Source organism: Phoenix dactylifera, unplaced genomic scaffold, assembly GCF_009389715.1.
Source record: "Phoenix dactylifera cultivar Barhee BC4 unplaced genomic scaffold, palm_55x_up_171113_PBpolish2nd_filt_p 001060F, whole genome shotgun sequence".
Lineage (NCBI taxonomy): Eukaryota > Viridiplantae > Streptophyta > Magnoliopsida > Arecales > Arecaceae > Phoenix > Phoenix dactylifera.
The window spans coordinates 74,659-97,092 of NW_024068409.1; the positions used below are offsets into that span (position 1 = coordinate 74,659).

The window sequence follows — 22,434 nt, forward strand, 5'->3', positions numbered from 1 at the left end:
TATATCATACAGACCTTCTGTAACAGTCCCAGAACTGCAACCCATGCATCATGCAAAGAAAAAGCTAGTTTCATAAAATAGGTGTTCCTAAGATGTTCACCAAAGCTTGGTTCAGTTGGGTGAGAAGCCTCAAGCCTAAGATGTGTTAGAGAGCACCTCAAAACCACACAATGGGGCAACAGAGCAGATCTAATGCCTCACAACCACGCGATTTGCAGGGGATACATCAATTTGTCATGGCATTTTTAAGCAATAATGTACAAACCAAAATACATTTGCCACATAAACTAAGCCCACAAGGCTGATTACCTAAAACAACTCTAACCAAGATGATGATTATGCTACTCATAACTATTTTCATTTTGCTGAGGCAACTTATTTGCTCCTGAATGTCATTTTCCTCTGAACAAATCAGGTAATGGTGTCTCCAGTTATTCATCGATACTGTACTGTGTGGGAAAGGACCAAGAAAAAAGATAGTATATATGTACAGACTTTTCTGACACTTTGATTATTAGCTAGGGTTAAGGCTGCACCCCTGCTGACCAAAACAGCATTCATCATCGGTGGCATTAATTTCTAGGTATATTGCAGTTATCACAGTATGATTCCTGCAGATCAACAATACTTCCCACTTGATCACTAAAATTCTAAGAAAAAAATAATGGAGGAAGAAGAAAAGGAGTGATCATCTTTAAATTGCCAACCAATCCCCCCAAAAAGGAGATTTCATAAAAGCATAATAAAAATTCAATTTTCCAAAACATAGTCTTGAATGGTGGCTAAAAGACATGTTTCTTCAATCTAGACAACCCTGCGCTGCAGAATACTATCATGCCACCAGCACATGCATGGGACTTCATATAATACATCCCTAGATGAATTATCTTTTCTTTGTTTTTTTTTTTTTTTTTTTTTTTTTGCGGCAGTTGTGGGAGGTTCGGTCCAACTAATAATGGTTATTCCTTGATCTGCAGAGGATGAAGCTTCTGAGATTGGCTGCTAATATGCGGGTCCTTGGAGAATCCAAAATCCCTAAACAGGCCCTGCAAGTGAACAGGTAGAACACAAGCTTCGTCAACAAATCTTAATCAAAAATAAGCTGATGAACTAAAATGTTCTTCTGTAAGGGCAACAACTCTGGTGATGCTAAAACATTACTCAGAAAATTCAACTTTTGCATTAGCATTGATGATATTAATTATGATAGCTAGTCCATTCTAATGATAATCGAGAAACAGGTAAAATCTCTTCTTCCATAAGTCCAGCTTAAAATATTGTTACAATAGCTTTTTTTTTTTTAATGATGATTCAGACCCATTGGTTTCATGGCTAGATATTCTCACCAAACATCATTCCACTCTCTTGAATTGGCTTTAGACTGGTTTGCAGCATAAGCTATTTTTTTAAAGTAGCATTCTTCTCTCTGACGCCTTGAGGCATTTCAAAGATTCCACCCATGTAGTTGTATAAAACATGAATTGTAATATTGACAACACTTATCAAGCTATTGCATGTTGAAACTTTAAATATAAGAAAAATATTATAAATTAAGGAAAAAGGGACAAGGGAGAAAAAAAAAGAATTTTAAATTATACTTAACCAGTGTGTTCATCGAGCCTGGATCCTTCGAGGCTAAAATCCCGTGGCTAAAATATTGTACAATAGTTTTTTTTTTTTTAATGATGATCCTAGCCATTCAGACACATTGGTTTCATGGCTAGATATTCTCACCAAACATCATTCCACTCTCTTGAATTGGCTTTAGACTGGTTTGTAGCATAAGCTATTTTTTTAAAGTAGCATTCTTCTCTCTGACGCCTTGAGGCATTTCAAAGATTCCACCCATGTAGTTGTATAAAACATGAATTGTAATATTGACTACACTTGTCAAGCTATTGCATGTTGAAACTTTAAATATAAGAAAAATATTATAAAATAAGGAAAAAGGGACAAGGGAGAAAAAAAAGAATCCATGGCCCACATCACATGGGCAAAGTATGGCCATACAGAATCCATGCTTGTGTTTTCAGTTTTATTATCTTTGTTTTCATGTAGTGGAAGCAAGTAAAATATGCCTATATCCACTTCAGATATCTGAGCTGCTGAATGTATTTGCTACCAACCTCAGCATCATTAATTGCGCAAGCCACACAGTAATGTTCCTGGAGGAAAAGAATTAATTTATTAGAAAATGCCTTTGACGATGAATGGAGATGCTGCTACTTAGGTAAAGGCTAATGAGATACTACAATGTTGACCTGAAATCATGACATTAACCATTCCACATTATATTAAACATGCACTTGCCTGCATCATGTACCACTCTTCAAACTCATCAAACAACTCTAGCCGTTCGATCCTGCAACAGAGTAAAGTTAGAGGCTATTATTACCTTATTATTCGGATGACTTATTTTAGCTTCATGCTTAGTTTTGGACTCATAAATGCAATTCATGCCTTCAGTGAACTGGGGCCAGAAACTCAGGTTGTGGCAATACAATTTACCCATATTCAGATTTAATAGAGTATGATAGTCATATACCATCGGTAATCATAGTAGAGCTGAATAATCAAGAAGCAGCAAGAAGGAAGGCATTTAGAAGCCAACTTTGCAGTTGAAAAATGAGTTGCATCAATTTTTTACTTTTTTGTGAAAAATACTTGCATATTGCAAACCTGTCCAACCGCACAACATAAATGAAATTAGTGTGTGCACACGTCACCAAAGTCAACGTCCAGCACAAACATGAAGTTCCAGAAACTACTATTTAGCTTAAAACAGCTTTCAGTGGTAGCCCAACCAAGATTTGAAGTCTCGGAATCAGGCACCAGACTGGTATGTTACTGATTCAGTATGATATGGTCAGCATAGCATGGTAAGCACCCCATATACCGAGATAGCTCCCGACCCCATTTCTCACTTTTATCATGGTACCATCTGAAACTGGGCAGTACGGGTCGATATGTGACACACCCCAGTTTTGGACAATATCGGGTGGTAGGGTACAATTTAGGCCGATATGGATCGATTCAGGGCCTGTATCGACCCGAATGATGTTTTCGTGCGGATCCCATATAGTGCTCAGTAATCATGCCTAAAATGTATACAAATGACTCTAATATTATAACTTGAACAACTACCCATTTTGTTATGCAGCCGTGCATGGTAAGGAGTTTGTCTGGCGATGATAAGAATAGTAGTGAAGTAAAGAAATGCAAAAAACCAAGAGGGAAATGACAGAATATGAACCATGAGAAAATCTTATGTGAAGACAAATCTTGGTGCTCATTTTCTTCCTCTAGCATGTAGCAAACAAAATAACATTTCTAAATTTCACACTGCATTTATTAAAAGAAAGTTGTCAGCATTGTTAGTTTTACACCCTCTGCAGCAATTTTTGTATAATTCAATAAGAAAAATCTTACCTGTGTTTTTCTTGAATTTCGATAAATTCATTATATATCTGCAGCATATCCCATGCAACAGCTCTCTGCATCATCAAATATTAGAGGGAGTGGATCATGAATTTTAGCTTCAATATGTGTAGGCATTGTTTATATCTAACAAAGAGAGAGTCTTTTGCTAGAAAAATGCCATCTATTGAAAGAACACACCTGCCATCCATGATCAACGAAGAGTTTCTGCTTAGATTGTAAGCTCGGTGTAGCATGTATACCAAGGAGAGGGCATCCTCGACTCTGCAAAACAAGCCAATATGCATACATCACTTCTATGATTTGTCCGGGCAATTTTTTATACATCATCAGTTAATAAATAAAAAATACATGGTAAAGACAATTATCAGAAATGCAGAGAATGAAAAAGAAGCATATTTAACAGGATCATATTTAAAGAAAAGGGTAAATAAAAAAAATAGAAACTTGAAATCTATGCCAAGGAAGATTGAAAGCCTACAAAGTGGTTTTTGATGATCTATAACCTCAAGATAAAAGAGGGCATAGGTGAATGTTGAATATGTATGTTATGTTGGCAATCAATAGAAATAAGTTGTGACGATAGTCGAGCTAAAATGAGAACATTATTTCCAAGATTGAAAATAGACATGGTTGCATTGATTAGGAAAAAGGGGCAAGCTTGCATAGACCCTAACAGCACTTTAGTCAGAGAATCTTGGTAAGTCCAAGAAATTAGTTTTTTTTTTTTTTTGTGAACCTATCAACAACTTAAAAACTGGAACCAACAGGTTTGATACTTAGATCATAGCAAAACATCATACCATGTCATTGAAGCTGTTTTTTTGTGCACCCTCTCCAATGCATGAGTTTAAGGTCTTGGAGACATGGTTTTTGGTTTCTAAGAATTGTTAGTAGTGAGATCACGACCTATGATGTGGATCTCCAATTTGGATGGTCAATAACAGCTTTTTGTATTATTAAATCTTGTACCAGATATTCAAAGTTACCTATGCCATTTAGATTGAAAATTAACCAAATCAGGCTACAGATTCTATTAAATATTAAAATTGAAGAAATCATGAAACATCTTATTCAGATTCTGATTTGGTAGCAAGCAGGTGATTAACATGGATCCTGCTTGAATTGTCTGGTTAAAGCTAATTTATAAGCTGATACAGTAGGAACAACAATCACATACAAAGTTCATATCAGTGCATCAGGTGCACCACCGCAAACTATTGAATTTTCCCATTAAAACAGGTTAAAAAAAATCTTATATTTATTCAGTAATCATGTCAGCTCCGACTGCAGAACAGACCATGCATCCCTCAATTCTCCCCCTTCTTTCTCATGTTTCCTTTTCTTCTAATTTCTTCACTCTCTTTCTTTTTCATTATTTCTTTTCCCCTTTTCTTTCCTCTATTACACTACATTCCTTGAAAGAATATTTTTCACTACAGCAATTTCTGTCTGAGGTTTTAAGTTTAGTGCTTCCAATGAAGAAAGGGTTCAATCTCAGGAGCACAGAGCAAATCTTGAGCCCCAACATAAACAACTGTGGAAGGGCACAAGTTTCCAGCTGACCTAGTGCACATCTTAAATTATAAAGAAATTGTTTAAAGTCTTTCTTGACTTCTTGATTAGCTCCACTGCCGTACTGTTGGCATGTACAATTAAAAGCTCAATTGGCTGCAATGACAATAATATCAGATTCATAAAATAGAATACTTACACAACTGAGATAAAAAAAAAAATACAATCATGATGATAAGATAATTTATAATACCTCAAGATTTTTTATCATTTGCTCTCCAAAAGCATCATCAGGATGGATCTAAGTAGCAAACCAGGGAAAATTGTAATACCTCCAAAAATAAAAGCTATTAAAGTAGGCTGACATCATGGCATGAAATGGAAATCAACCTGTTCATATAAGAAAAATACTGCAGTCGAGAATTTTTTGGCAGCCCATCCAACAATAGCATGGGTCGAATCTGGATCCAAGTATATTAAAACGCACTCTGCAATTATAAATGTTGGCAGGCTGATGGCAACATGATCAAAATGAACCAGTTTAATATTTCTCAGACATAGATTTTTTGCATCCTATAGTAGAAAAATCTCAGTAACATTAACATTTAGATTTATATCTTGTAAACATGGCAACATATGTTAATTTTAAGGCTAAAGTCCGAATGTCCCACCTTAATGATAGTAGTGCAATCTCTATGTATTAAAACAACTGCAATGAATAGTAGAATACCAAGTAATGCAAACTCACAATTCTATATTTCCGAACTAAGTGCTTTCCTTTTAAAATTCAAAAATAAATCTAGAAAAAAAATCTAGATAGAACCACAGTTATATGGACAGACTCGAGAATTAGATTCTGGCACTTGTCCAGGTGTCAGATATAAAACGGAGGACAAAGATGATGTACGTAGAACAAAATATAATTTAAATAACTTTTAACGTATCACCATATCTTCATTTACAAAATAATATATATTGAAATTTTTATTTTAATAATTTTAAAAAACATAAAACATGGTTTAATGTATTATATATAAATAAAATAATAAAAAATATTAAAGATATTATTTATTAAGGTTTTCAATATACATGTTGCTCATTCACACTTTCCAACAAGCTTAAGAATTTCCAAATATATTTTGCAAACTTATTTTAGTACTCTGTTGAAAAACAAAACCTAATTGTAGTGGATTGAACTCATTGTAAGTCCAACTCTCTACCAACTTCTATAAGCTGGATATGTATCTGGCAAAGATTCTGGAAGCTGGATGCCACTGTCCAGGTAAGACACGAAAGAACAAAGAAACTTATCATTGTGTCATTGATTATGACCTTAACTTAAATCAAAATAAGGCGATAAATGGTCCACATTGACTTGATAGATATGAGAATAAGGAAAAGTGGGAATATGTACCTGGGATCCAAGTGAGCCAGACCTATGATGCTATCTAGTTTTTGGATATCGCGTATATCAGCAGAGAGTAGCTTGTAATGATCACTTAACACTTCACCTCTTTCTGACATAATGAAAAACTCTATCATGAAAGCACAAGAATACAAGGCATAATAACAACATAATGACTCAAGTTAAACAAATATATCATACAAAGAGCTTAAGTTCACATCCCTGGTAAAATGGTCTCATGCTCAGTCAAGAACTTGTGCTCCCGCATAGACATACAAAGAAAACTCAAGATATAACATATACATGGCCCACAAATATTATTGGCCTCAAGCAAATCCATAGCAGGGTTGCTTCATTGTTTAAAATGACTAATGTTATTGCTACATCAGATCTTGACATATGCCATTCAAGTGATTTTTTAAAAGAAAATATCGAATAAATGGTTCTAATTGCATCTCTATTTCCTTTCATATCTGAAATCATGAACGAATATAATCTTTGTCCAATATCTATATATCTTCAAAATGAGCAGATAAGGAAAGCAAAGAAGAGAATGTAAATATATCTTCCCCCCCTTACCTGGTGTTTTTTCCGTTCCTTCACTTGGTTGTCATTTTTATTTAAAAAAAAAAAAAGAAACTTTCAGTGCATTGTGCAGAATCTTAGACATAGGTAAGAAATAAATTTGGGAAATAAATTTGGGACAGATTTCTTATTCTCTTTAGACATAGGGCCCATGGAAAAAGGTGAGAGGATTCAAGCTTGGATGTCAGCTGCACGAAGCTGGGCCCAAGCCTTTTGCACTATATATAGCAAGTGTCACCTATGTTATAATACCATTAGGTCTTGACACATGCAATCCACATGTTTTTTTAAGAAAGTAATTAATAAAATGGTTCTAATCACATCTCTCTTTCTTTCATAATTGAAATCATTTACAAGTATAATCTCCATCTAATATCTATCTTATCTTAAAAGATAAGGAAACGAAGATGGGGATGTAATTATATCTTCCCCCTTTAATAGTGTTTTTCCCCTTCCTTCACTCACTTGTCTTTGGTTTTGTTCATTTTCTTTAGGAAAACTGTGAAGGTCATGCAAGAAATAAATTTGGGATGGATTTCTTATCCTCTTTAGACACAGGGCCTGTGGAAAAAGGTGAGAGTTCAGGCATGGAGCTCAGCTGCACGAAGCCAACCCCAAGCCTTTCCCATTATCTACATATATACAGTAGTAGATAACAGTTTCATTCAATGCATTTCCATTGAATAATGAGCATCAATGACGTAATATAAATTATAATTACTTAAAAATATAATTTTGCAATCACTACAGTAGCATTATGTAATGGCCATAAATGCAATCCTTGATATTACAATTGTTCAATATTATATTGTTCATTTTTATCTAAGGCCACTAATCAAATGTATCTTTAAGATCATTGTTTAAATATAAAATACTCATGATGTTGCTATACCACGGCCGCTATATGACAAGAAAGAAAGCTAGCATTACAAGCAACATTTTGAACCAAAATACATTCTTCAAACTTATTTGGCTTGTCAACAGTCCTTGGGATGGTCTATAACAGTTTTATACATATATACATATATACAGTAGTAGATAACAGTTTCATTCAAGACATTTCCATTGATAATTAGCATACATTGTATAATATAAATTATAATTTCTTAAAATATAATTTTGGAACCACCACAGTGGCATCATGTAATGGCCATAAAAACAACTCCTGATACTGCCACTAATCAAATGTATCTTTAAGATCATTGTTTAAAGACAAAATACTTACAATGTTGTTATAACACAATTATGAGCTGCTATATGACAACAAAGAAAACTAGTACTACAAGCAACATTTTGAATCAAAACACATTCTTCAAAATTATTTGGCTTATCCGCAGTCCTTGGGATGGTTTATAACAGTTTTCCAGGTTCTGTTGGATTTGTGGATGAGGGCACAATTGAATCAATGGATGATTTTGGATTGTGAATGTTTCGAACTTTAATTTTATGACTGGTACAAATGGCATTTGTTACAGAAAAGAACAGGTGAAACAAATAGGAAGACAAAGGGAAAGAACAAGAGAGTATACCTTTTATCACCACAGGAAACAACTAAATTTGAAACTAATTTATGAAAAAAAGGTAAAAGATAAATAAAAAAGAAAAGAAAACAGCACAATTTTAAACCAATATGTCCATCAGTAAAAACAGATTGACCTCTTGTAAATTAATTAGAGTGCTGATTGCCAGCACCACTCCACTCCCTGCTGAGAGCACCAGTTCCCCATAGCAGTCAGGGATTGGTGTGGTATTCGGGGGTCACATGGGAGACAAGCAGGCCCCCTGTGCCAACTTACCAATCAACGCACACAAGGACTAAAGCGGGGATGGTGAAGCATTCTTCGATTAATTAAGTTCTCACCTGAAGTATGAAAGCCCATCCAAGCACATATGAACCACAATAATAATGCTCCACAGACTTCAAAAAAACTCATCCACCTTTAGGATCCACACTATCATAAGATCCTCAATGGACAAAGTAATGGCCAAGCTTCAGCTGCATTTGTTTCCATATGGACTGATAACTTACAAATGTATAGTCAGGATGGGATCATTAACCACTGCATTGATTCCAGCAAGCCACATATACGAAGGAGTCAGAACTGACTCACAAGACCTACTTTTACAGAACATAATTTGTAATTCCCATTCCATCAAAGAGATATCTGATTTCACTTGTTCAATACATCATCAAAGCCGAGCTCCACATGATCTTCTCCACAAAAGCCACTTATGGGATCCACGAAGTAATGCAACAAGAGCAACATTTGCTTCATGACTTTATTCTGATTGTTTTTTAAATTTTGATTAAAAAAGGAAAACTTAAACCCATCAAAACTGCTTAAAAAGTGGAACATTATTTGCAGATCTAAGAAAGAAACCAAATCCTCAAACCTTGGCTACACTGCATGTGTGACTTTGCTGACACAGCTATCATTTGTTTAGTTCATGTATTTTACCTAGCATCAATTAGCAAAAACATAACAAGTATAAAGTACCACTTGCCTTGCCACTAATGCTTAACTAATGTTGACCAGAGATTAATGGTCGAATAGCCTATAAAGTGCTGTCCAAGATCGGTCAACTTTAACGAGATTTAGCAACCTGTCAATGTCTAAACCGGCTGAGTTTTGTTGACTTTGGTCACCATCAGCAAAATCAATGACAATCTAACAAAAATAAGTCAGTGATGATCAACTACATAATAAAATTAGTGGCGAACAATTATGTCCAATCAGGCAACTATGATGAGTATCAGTCAATTATCACTAATGTGGTCCATGTTAGCTATTGATGATTACATATGTCTTAGGTCAACTTTGATCAGTAACAAACAATTGCAGCCAACAATCAGCTCTGATGAGTATTAATCAGCTCCAACAAATTTTCCAATATTTCCTTCTAATACTAGCCACATATTAGTGCAAGAGAAAGAAAATAAAAAATTGTAAACTTACCATTTTTCCGGACCACTTTCCATGGCAACTAATCAACAATATTGGCTACACTGTCTTACTCGGAAACTCTTCAAATTCTTGAAGGTAAACTATATCTAATGCTGTTCTGAATAATCCCAACCGGGTGATGCAAGACCAATAGGGGATGGCCTGCAATGCATCAAAGGACCTAGGGAATGCACTGGAGTAGGAATAGGTCTAGTTAGATTGCTTGTTGTCGTGAACCTGTATAGGGGACGGCAATGGTCAATCTCCAAGATCAAGGACAAATAACAACACCAAATAAACCCAACCTAGGGTTTTGTGATAGGAATGGATAAGAGGAACTAAGTGTTAAAGGGTCTTAGGATAAACAACGGGGTTTATATTGATGTATTACTAAAATTCAGTACCGTCTAAGGATAAACAATAGGATTTATATTGATGTATTACTAATCACTAAAATTCAGAATTGTGCATACAGAATAAAGACATATAATTATACATAAAGATAAGAGAAGGGTCATCTAAAGGGGGGAAGAAGAGATATCAGGGTGAGGGGGATAGAGAGAGAGGGAAGGATCCTTGAACCTTCAATTCCTTTCACAAGAAAAACCGGCATATATTATCTTTCGCTCGAAACCCTTTATAAAGATTCCCAAGCTTGACCCACAAATTACTGAATTTCAGTCTTTGGGGGTTCCTTGATAGATAGAATTCCCTCAATAGAATCTCCAAAACAAGCTACCTATCGACCCCTAACAACCCAATGTACTGTAGCATCATTATTTATGCCAAAAAGCGATGTGTACAGAACTGATTACCCTATCTACCTTCAGACCTCCAAAACTTAATGACTCAAAGATCTTATGACAGCGTTCACTGGTTGTTTTTGGACTCTAATCAAATTAAGGGCAAAAGCACTATGGGTTTTAGTCTAAGGCCTATAATTAAATGACTTTGGATCAGCAAATTTCAGACCATTAAATGCATTAAAATCTACTCCAAAATCATTCGCTTCTGTTGCATAAATCTCAACCCAAGATCCAGATGATTCATCCTCATACTCAACCGTTGGATCATCAGGATTTGATGATGGAGGCCCACATAGGACTTTCATGCTATCATGTTGCTAGTTGGTTGTTCTAGTGCCCTTTGATTGATGATGAAAACGCTATAAATCATCCACTGTTTTAATCTTTTGCAATGGAGATATCTAATGGATCAACGATCACAAGATTCTCATTTCATAAATCTGCATAATCACAAATCTTACATATATTCTCGATCATAGACTCACCATATGAAGAACCTTCAATTCTAGATTCATCATTTTTAATGGTTCTTCAGGTTTGCAACTCTTGACCTGTGGTCTCGCCTCAAGGAATTTTTCAATATTTAAATGCTGCTACAATCAAGTTGCTGTAGCATTACTGACCGCACATCATTATTGATAGATGTCAGAAGATCATTGCTTTTGACACCCAACTCCTCATTCTTTATTATGATAAAGGGAAAGAAAAAAGAGGCAAATAGAAGATCAAGAAAGAAGAAGACAAGGTAGAACTCTTTTGCTGTGAGACCAAATTGATGCAGACTAATAGGGGATGCCCTGCAATACATGGAAGGACCTAATGAATGCACTGGAGTAGGAATAGGTCTAGTTTGATTGATTGCTGTCCAGAACCTTTATATGCAACAACAGAGACCAATATCCCAGATTAAGGAAAATAACAGGTCAAGTAACCCTTTCCTAGGGTTTTGTCAGCGAAATGGAAAATTCAGAATAGTGCATGCAGAGTAGAGACATACAAGCAAAATAAAAGACAACAAAAACATGATATAGAGGAGAGGGAAAAAGAGATATCAAAGAGAGGGAGCGATGGAGGGGGGGGTGCGGCGCGCAGAGAGAGAGAGAGAGAAGTAAGTGATGAACCTGACCTTAAACTTCAATTTCTTTTATATGAAAAACCATCATACATTCTCTTTTGCTCACCCTCTTTATAAAAATTCCGAAACTTGACCAACAAATTATTGAATTTCAATGCTTTTGGGACTCTTTACAAACTCAACTCAACTAAGCCTTAATCCCAAACTTGTTGGGTTCGGCTACTTTTGGGACTCTTTATGAAGATAGAAACAAATGCCCCAAAGAATCTCCAAAAGAACCTACTTATGGACCCTAACAACCGATTGTACTCTAGCATCACTACTCACGATGCTTGGACATAAATGGTACCAATTACATTTAAGGACTTAAAGATCTCATGACACATACTTGACTATTATTGGACTACAAACAAATCAAGAAAAAGAGCCTAAAAAATTCAGTCCAAGGCCTAGAACTAAAGAACTTTAGATCAGCAAATTCAGGCCATTAAATGCATTGCAATCAATTACTTTATTCCAAGGATTAAGGCATCAGCCATACCGGCCTGATACTACTCCGTACGTACTATGCCACTAGGTGCCAGTACTCCCACAAGATGGGTTCCACAGGTAAACTGATCCCATATCAACCTCTACCACCCAAAGTAGCGCATAGTGTTAGTGCTTCATTTTTTCTTGGCTCATTTGAATCAGCCTTGTGCTAAGCATGTACCCCCCTCCCCCACAAAAACCACAGGACATATTGTACCAGCCAGTGACTGATACTTGCGTGTATCTTGAGTTTAAAATTAGGGGTGCAAGTGGTACCCAAAACTTTGATAAACCAACCGATTATTTTATATAATCGGTATCGATACATATAATTTTTCGATAACCTTATTGGATCAAATTCGGATTCTATATATAGAATCTGATTGCATATGAACCAAAAAACTTGGATTTAGCTACGTTAGAATCCAAAAACCAAATAACCCAAATACTGGAAAAGCAAACTATATATGCAGTATAGGAATATAAAGAAAATTGGCTCCATGATTTGTGTCAATTCCTTTTCTTCATATTTGGATTTACATTTTTTTCGCATGTGTGCTCTCCTTAACTCTTGCCCACTGCTATTTTAGTTCCAAATCCCAACCGACATTGGATTTTCATTATGTTTCAATCAAATTAAACATATATAGAAATTAAAATTTAAACTTTTTCAAAGGTGATTTGACTTTTTCCAAAAAACAATCATTCACTTCCCATATCATGCTTCCTTCATATTGCAATCTGTCACAAACAATTGTGATAAGAGTCCTTTTAGTTTTGCAAAATGTTGAGCCTTGGACCTACTAAAATCATGTGCCAGATCAAACCTAAAAAAAAAAAGAAAAAAAAACTCAAATCCAAACTCAATGCAAGTTTGGAGCTTACTCATTTTGATGGACCTGAAACCAAATCCAAACTTGATTTTTCATATTGAGTTTGGGTATGGACACATGATGGATATGACCTGAATCCAGCCCATTCACATCTCTATTTCAAATTCTTATTCCCAGATCTTGTTCGATTTTTATTCCATATGCAAAACATGGCCTACTAATCCTTCAAATCCACCTAAATTCCTAAACATATAGCATATATCAAATTTAAGGACGCCATCTTTTCTCCATTTCAAAACAAAGGAAGAAGAAGAAACTTGATCAACAAAGTTTATTTTTACAACAGTTTTAAAGAAACTTCATGCTACATCTGTAGAATAACAGCCCTTCATAATTTTGCCCAACAAACATGAATATCAAGTGAAAGCATTCCAAGAGCTTAACTAAGGAAGATACTTACATAAATCTTCCTCAAGTGAAAAACTGAGCCCTAATCTATAACAAAAATAATTTATCAGGTTTCAAATTAATATGTTCACATCATCCAATAAACAAGGGGTCATTGCTTGGAACAACGGTAAAAGGCTTGTACTACCAAATGCAATGGCATGGGTTCAAGTCTTGGAGCAGCCACTTTGTGCAAAAAAGGAAAAAAAAAAACAAAAGTTAGGTCTGTCCCTTGAATGCCCCTCCCAAGACCCCAGACTGCAGACCATAACTAGTTAATGGCTTTTTTTTACAGCATCCAATAAACAGTTCAAATTTTCTGATATACAGACATCCTCCGCATCTGCCACCAGATATAGTTTCAAATAGCATTGACATGCTGCAATTCCCTACTTTGATAACTTAACTTCCACAAGGATTTAATATATTGTCTGTTACTTGAGTGTCATATGGACTTGACAAGTGATGAGGTATTTTTTGTAACTCAGATTTTTATGGAGTATTGGATAACATAGCAATTAATTGCTTTGTCATTAAATCCTCGTAGCCATTATTTCCCATTTTTTCTTTGTATATAATTCCTATGAATAAAATTCAGCCAATATATGTTTTTTACTTCTATGATTATGCATCTATGAAGATAAATGGTCAGTGAATTTAAAGTGCAGAAACACAAAAATTAAGGAGAGAAAAAGGAATTGCAGCACAAGTAGATTAAAATATGATGATAAAACAACTGTTGAAAAACATTGTTTTAACAAGAGTTGACTTACCTATTGAAATGGATGCTTCTGGTCCAACTTTGTCTCTTAATAGGCTATAGCGTTCTACGAGAGCTGCCTTTTTACTGGTTACCTAATAAAAATGAAAAGAATCAAATATGTACATACATTTGTAATGGAATTGAAAAAAATTAATGCTTCAGAAGACACTTATAACTTGGGATGGCATGCTGATCAGGATATTAGAACATCTAGAACAATTAAAATAAAATGTACGCTTCAAAAGAAAAAATCATGGAAGGGGCATTTATAATTTTTATCTCCAAAAACTACAAATTCTTCATCTAGTGTAGCAAAAGATACTCAGGGTACAAAAATGAACTAAACATTCACTAATCGATTATTATAAAATTCTCATGCTTTAAATTCATACCTCCTTAAAATCCACTTCTACATAAAGATGTGGTGCAATCCCTTCATTCTGTAAAAATAAGATAAAATAAGATAAAATAAATTCAGTAAAAAGACCAGGATATTAGTGGCAGACCGAGCAAGAAAGGAAGACTCAGAAAACCTGATTGGAATTTGTTATGTATTTTAATTTATAAAATTAAATTAATATCAGGTGCAAAAGATGATCAGAGAGCATCTGCTTCCCTGGATACCAACTCATTCCACGCTCCCAAAACACTGAGACAGTCTCTTCTTGGTTATGAGATTTGAATTAACATCATAAAGAACAGAAATACACATCAAGTATAGTTGGAATCAATTTAGATACACAAATTAGATGAAAGAGTGTCACGCACCACCAACTGAAAGTAGGTTGTATCAAAGCCAGCTCCAAGAGACAAAATCTGTTTCTTTGTCTGAATGTTGTCATTGTTGTGTCTCTCGGACTTGAGAAACTGAAGAAGGAGCTTCCGGAGAGCAACCCAACGAGCATAGTACCCTTAAAAATGCCATTTGAAGTACCACATGAAAAGTTATTAATATTGAATAATCTGAAAGATGAGAAATAACAGATTTCTAGGTCCAGATGCAGGAAATCGAACCACGGTTGATTATGGGCGCTCTCTTTACAGGTCTTCTAACAAACAAGTGAACATATTCATCCTTCATGTATCCTTTATTCACACAGGACCTTTGTGAGCAACAATATAATAATTAGTTCTAGCAATAGAAGGTCACAATAACTGTTTAATAGAACTTCATCTGCAAAGAAGTTAAAAGTAGAGCAGAATCACATAATGGATAAAAGACAGTGACTGTAGCAACTGATATGCCAAACAGAAAAACATATGATAGCAAGATGCCTGCAACACAATATGCTTCTGACATGCATTTTACGTAAGTAAGTGTGAGAAATATAAGGGTCAATATGGACAGGACGGTGGTGCTGCCATCATAATCTTGTAGGTCGTAGCATGGTACGCTGAACCAACCGGAACCGGTCGGTACGGTATATAATTTCAATTCCGACCCAAAAGGATCAAAACCGAATGGTTCCGTACGTGTACCGGTACGAATCGGCTCGGTTTGCGCCGGTACATACCCGTACTGGTGGGAACCGGCCCGGTTCGCACGGTACAAGCCGGTACCGGTGCGAACTAGGCCAGTTCGCACTGGCCCAAACGCGAAACCCTGCGCGCGGGGAAGCGCGCCCCGCTTGCGGAAAAGAGCATCCGCACGGTTTTCTGCGCTGGAAACCTCGCCCACGCAGTTCTCCACACTGGGAGTCACGCCCGCGCACATGGCAGCGCGTGCACGCCCACACGGGCTCGTGGGACAGCTCGCCTATGCGGGGAGCGCGCGCTGCCCCGCGCGGGAGATTCAATGCCACAAAGTGGCATTAAATGCCACGCGCGTCCGTGAGGTTTTTTTTTTTTATCTTCGTCGGTACAGTACCGGTTCGGTTCAACACTGTTTTGGTACCGTACCGATACCGACGCCCATCGGTACGTCTGTACAATCAGTACGGCGGACCTTGGGTCGTAGTTTACATATAGCTGCCCGACTGATTCTACCATAGAAGCCAATGATCGAAATTAACTCCCCCCGAACACAGCATGAAGGTAATTAATATATGATTTGCAACAAATTAAAGGTATGCACAAACATGGTGTGAGTATGAACTGAAAACTGGTAGGTTCTTCTTCTTGTTTCTTTCAATTTTTTTCCCTTTACCAGGCAATATCATGAGGGTTTTGGTAGCTTCTTCATCTTATTTTCTTCTTTCTGCATGGACTAGATAAGTGCTATTGCCCCTATATTTTTATCTTATTATGCCTAGGAAAGTTTGTGAGGGTATTTCTAGTATTTGTATTCAATTAACTAAAGAAAAGTGATTGGCACATGGTTTTGAATGGGTATGGATCATTAAAGCAATATTATCTTGCTCATGTAGATTCAGCCTGCTCCACTGATAGACATGCTTAACAACATATGAAATTTTATAAGAAAAAATCTGCACTTATATGGAAAGAAACTGAAACAGGCTTGATTTGGGAGCTTTACTAGCCCAAGACTTAAGACCAAAGTCCACCAGGCTGCCAAGGCCAAACCCATAGGCTAGAAGATTCTACCAACTTTTGATAGCTCAATGTCAACCCATTGACAAGAATTACTTAGCTAATAGCCAACTAACTGCTAGTTGGCTCCTTCCTATGACAACTTAATCCAATTCACTGATAACCATTAATTAGTTGTTTCTGAGGTATTTTAATTGCAAACCTCCTTTATAAAAGGAGAGAAGATGGCCTTTGTAAAGGCATGTAACATTGTACGCTAAATAACCTGTCTAGGTCCTAAATTTGGTGAGATGTCAAGCTCCTGAAGGAGTGTTTCCTCTTTACTAGGTGTTGTTCCTAGTAAACGCTAGGTGTGATTCCCGGGTCGAAACCTTTAAGGAGAACTCTATAATGGAAAGCTTTTTGAACTTACTCCAAACTAATGACCTTCTTACAAAAGTACATAAACCACTCACTTTAAACACCTAATGACCTGCTTTTTTAAATAAATTTGCAAGATATCTTATATCTAAACACTCCTAAGATGTTCATTAAATTAATGCAAAATAATCTCACTATCCAAATAATTAAAAAGGAATTTTAGTTTTTTATATAGAAAAATAAATGGAGTGGATATGGCTCAGATATGTGCATAAACAAATCCATATTCTATTTGTATTGCAGGCACGCACATGAATGTTTGCATAGTTCAGATCTTGAAGCTTATATTTGTCCTTGTAGGATGACATGAAATATGAACTTGACATGAATACAACCATATCTAATTTAAATAAAAATAAATACAATTGGGAATGTGGAAGATTTCTTATACAAAATAGAGGTTCAATAAGAGTAAATTGGATTGACTTAAGGCTAACAGACTTATCCAATCAATCAAATCACATCTGGAGCCCAGCTTATACCAATATGGAGCCAACCACACAAACCTGGAATTCACATGCCTCCTATAGTTCAACCAAACGGAATTGGGGTCGGATCTATCAAGTTGGTTCATTGTTGTATCTTAAACTCCTCACAGCATTTTGATCATGAAACCATCTTTACTTTCATCAAGCAAAAGGTTATGCTAGGTAGGAGGCCCGTAAAAGAGGTATGGATTTAGTTTCAATAAGTCAGATCTGAAAATGAATTCCAGGTTGCCCAAGGCTTCATATTGAATTAACCCATCAACAAATCAAGCTGACATTTTCCAACCCAAGCCTGGCCTCAGCTAGATGCACAATTACTCAACTCGGCCAAACAATGGGTTGGCTCTGGTAGGGTTTACATCAACCCAGTTCAAGTTGCACTAGTCAAGTTAATAAGTTGTCTCATATGCTTTCTTGTCATCTCATGCATAATAAGTTCCGATCATATGGATTTTTAGCAAAACTACATAATAATGTTGGTTAAATCTTCATGAAATTATGTTTTGTTTTATAAAGATTTTTTTTTTTACATCCATGCCCATTAATTAAGACATAATGACAATCTTATCCAAATCCAGATTATACAAATGTTCATTAAATTATATGTATTCATATCCAAAATATAAGAGCATAACCATATCAACATCCAAGGTCAGATGACTTCAAAACCATTCATCCACCAAATTTAATCACTTGACAATTGAAATTCGAAAAGAACACCAACACAGATTCAGCATCTCAGCATGGACCTAATATGATTATTGCATCTGACAGCAGTGGAATCCGATGGTGATATCCAACAATGACAGAAGTATTAGCAGAAGGAAAAAAAAAAAAAGCCTCCCCCTTCCCTTTCCACTATATTCTCTTCTCCCACCTTCTGTTACTCCTGTTCCCTCTACAAACCTTTCCCTCTTTTTTTATCTGTTTATTTCATCCTTTTAAGCCACTGTTGCTGCTATTAAGGCACCAAAACTAATGGCGGCAGCAGCAGGTAGCAAAGATATATGCTGTTTATTATAATGTGCCAAGAAACTAAGAAGTTGTGGTTGCCAATCAAGCATCAACAATTTTTCAAACATACCTTCTCCGTATATACCAGTGGGATAGAGTAGAGAAAGTCATGCCCTCTCTAAAACTCATCAAAGTTCTCAGAGAAATCACAGAAGAAATCAACCATATGTAGCGGCCACACCATTCTTTTTTAATATCCTACTAATTTCCATTTCTTTTAATTGTTCATTTAGTTGACACATCATCCCTTTTAATGTCCTATTAAATTATTTATCCTCCTTAATTTTGGCCATAATTACGCAACATTTTTAGTAACATTCCCCTTAGTTATTGTAAAGCATCAAATGTTTTCAACTTCTAGTTTCCCACTATGACACTAGCACGAGACTCATAATTCAATGACCAATATAAAACCATTCAACTTCCTCCCACCACACAAATTCAACTAGTCAAGGAAGAGCCTGGATTCATTAACTACCAAAACAAATCATTCAGCCATTACTTGGATGCTCCAATAAGCTACCTTTGACATAAAAACAATGTCTACCAAAGCTGAGGAACAATTGATAACCAGAGGGTTTGTGACATTAAAACCACACACTACAGCACAGAAACCAAGAAATCCCCGATTCAAATCCTCAAAATTTAGCAACAGCAATAACTCCTACATATTACAGAATACCTTATCTGCAAGCATTTGCATATGTTTTGTATTTCCAATTTCTCTAAACAGAACCTGAACTCCAAATGCTCCAATCTGTCCCATTACCTAGCAACATACAACATCCAAACATGCATAAATCACCAATTTTAAATGGAGAAGATAGAAGTTTCTATGTGGATGATGAATCTACCACCTGCATGACCGCCCAAACAATCCCATACTTTATATACAGTTCTACCTCAAATTTAGGGATTTTCCACTCCGCAACTCTGCCTATTTTCTTTAATTTTGTTTCCTATCATAGTTGTCGTACCTCTATAGAAGATTTATTCTGGCGTAGAAACAGGGCATCTTAGATTGAAGCATATAAATTATGAAGCTTAAAACAATATCGATCTAAAACAGCACGCCATGCCTAAGATATCAACCCAATCAAGTTATGCCATGAGAACATCGACGCCTACAAATATAAAAAGTGAAGCAATTCGAATAAGAAAAACAAAAGGAGCAAAAGTATTTGTATTAAGAATGGGAACAACGGGATCAGCGAGTTCAAGATATAGAAATCATGACGAAGAATCTAACTGATATTATGAATTTTGTTATGTTCTTTGGATTGGAAGGGAAAGAGGGAAAAGAAAGAAGAGGGGTGATGGACACGCACAGCTTGCTGGCGGCAGCATCGTCGTTGGTCGCTTGAACGGCGGCGGTGCTGCCGCTGCTGCGGGAATCGGCCGCTGCTCTCTCCATCGGCTGCGCAGTTCGCTGATTCGCCTTTGAGTGGGAAAAAATCCTTCAAGATAGCAACACTATCCTGTGTCTGGATTTAGGAAAGGATATAATTCCAAACCGGAGGGATCGAAAGTATAACACAAAGACGAAAGAGGGAGGAAGGGTGGAACGGCCAGGTGGGGGGCCGCGGGGCGCCGTGGGTCCAGAGCACCCCTTGTCTTCAGAGATGTGGGCCGAACTGGGCTTAATCCAAAGAGGTCTAAACGGGCTTCAACAGAAGGTGAAGACTTGACCTTTTAACAATAAAGATTACTAGTATTGTTAAGCAGGCATAAGCAAATGGCAGTCATCTACTTATATTATCAATAAAGATAGTCTGATTCTAATACTAAAAAATTAAAAGTGTTTACACCCCAACTCAACAATATAGCTAGTAGCCGAAAGCAAGCACCATGTGAATCAATTTTAATGGAATCATGGCAAGCGAGAATCACATGACTTTTATTGGACTAAGTAGAGTTCAGTTGTCATATATCGCACTAAGGGTGGAGACAAGCTAAACAAGTAGAATTCGGCCATTACATAGAAAAACATGTTGAAAGATTGAACCTTAGCCATAATTAACTACAAAGCATGTGAAGACGGCCTGTAGAAGACTGAAGTGCTGAATCGGTCCTAGAGGTGTAGGAGACCGTATTGTAGGCCGAGAAAGAAGAGAGACAGCCAACGCAGGCACCTTGGATAAATTAAAACCAATAAAAATTGATTACGGTTAGTGCGAAGCAACATGATGACAAACGTGGGATAATAGAGGGCGGTTAGCATCAGTTTCCAAAATGGACAAGAGTAGAGGCCAGACATAGAGAACAACCGTCAAAGTGGGCACTTATCATGTTTTAAGGTATTTTTTTTTATTTTTCTATAAAATAATGGAATTGTACTTTTTGTGGGGATGCTTTAACAATATAAATCAATATATCTTTTTATCTTATCTTAGTCTTAACCTACTAGTAGTTAAGTAGCTGTAACTTAAATTTCTACCACAGCTAGTGCTACACCCTTACCGAGTCCTATATCCTACCATGGCTTAGTGCTGCACCCCAACAAGATCCATCTCTTTTAAATAGTAGTGTGACGGTGATAGAAATTCTTGAAGGTCAAGGTATCTGGACCCATGCTACTTTTTATCCTCTCGTCGATCTTTAGATCCGCATCATCTTCTTTCCGACTAATTTAACATTGGTGGTATGCTTGCATACATCTACCCTATTGCCTTTAAGACTAGACGCCTGTCTCCACTAGATACTCACCTAGATGGGATGGGAAGGGCGACAACAAGAGACTACGTGTCATTTAAAGAAGAAAAAAAAAACATTCTTGGGGTTGAATTGAAGAAAGAGGACTATCATGTCAAATTATCCTTATGTCACAATACTTGGACCATTATTTACTTAACTATGTCGAACCAGCTGATACAAGACATACCAAAATAGACTGATTGATGATCAGCGCAATTTAGGTTATTAAAATGAGATAGGGTCTGTACACTTAAGCCCCCCTCCCCTATCTATTAAACCACTTGTAATCTGACTTCCCTCCCCCCCTCCACCACCACCACCACCACACTCCGACTACTCGCGATGGTCCGCCCCACCCCCCTCCTCCGCCAACTACATTTTGATAAGTTCCTCCCTCCCATCCTCTCTCTCTCTCTCTCAGGTTAGAGTTAAGGTTTTCCTCGCACTCCACCTTCCTCCCTCTCTCTCCCCATCTCTCTCTCTCTCTCGCTCGCTCGCTCGCTCACTAAGGTTAGAGTTATGGCTTCCCTCGCCCTCCCCTTCCCTCCCTTCCTCTCTCCCTCTCCTTCTCTCTCCCTCCCTCTTTCTCTCTCTCTCTCTCTCTCTCTCTCTTCCTCTCTCCTTTTCTTCCTCTTCCCCTCTTCGGCTCCCCTATGTCAATATGCTCCAGAATAGCATGGTATGAACCAATACCATACCGAACTAGTCACTAGCCGATATGCACCCTAGTATCGGTTTGGCGAACCTTGGCCTGGACCATTTGGAGGGCTAGAAGTATACCAAGGGGCTGTCTAATTACTTGCATTTGCCTAGGGATGTAAATAATGCTAAAAAAACTCGATAATGTAGTGTCAATCTAAATTAAGTTTTTGATAATCTTATCTGATCAAAGTTGGATTCTCTACCTAGGTTCTCATTTCTTATGGAATCAAACTAATGTAGATATGTTCGAACCAAAAACCTGATAACCTGAATATATATACAC

At 36.7% G+C, this 22,434-nt stretch overlaps 1 protein-coding gene across 2 annotated transcripts; it reads right to left on the reverse strand.

The window, feature by feature from the left end:
* Positions 1-667: 667 nt before the first annotated feature.
* On the reverse strand, positions 668-20,331 carry LOC103698719 (leucine carboxyl methyltransferase 1 homolog). 2 transcript variants are annotated; one of them, XM_039121402.1, is made up of 14 exons: positions 20,084-20,292; positions 19,438-19,524; positions 15,358-15,446; positions 15,112-15,254; positions 14,736-14,783; positions 14,354-14,435; positions 6,368-6,470; positions 5,344-5,464; positions 5,207-5,254; positions 3,619-3,702; positions 3,430-3,494; positions 2,311-2,362; positions 2,127-2,165; positions 898-1,046 (listed from the first exon to the last, which is right to left on the reverse strand). In XM_039121402.1, exons 3-14 carry the CDS (start codon positions 15,422-15,424, stop codon positions 960-962), a joined length of 939 nt encoding a protein of 312 aa, XP_038977330.1. In that variant the 5' UTR covers positions 15,425-15,446; positions 19,438-19,524; positions 20,084-20,292; the 3' UTR covers positions 898-959. The 2 variants fall into 2 exon arrangements, with proteins under 2 accessions (XP_038977329.1, XP_038977330.1); XM_039121401.1 differs by lacking the exon at positions 19,438-19,524 and having other exon boundaries at positions 668-1,046; positions 20,084-20,331.
* Positions 20,332-22,434: the final 2,103 nt, after the last annotated feature.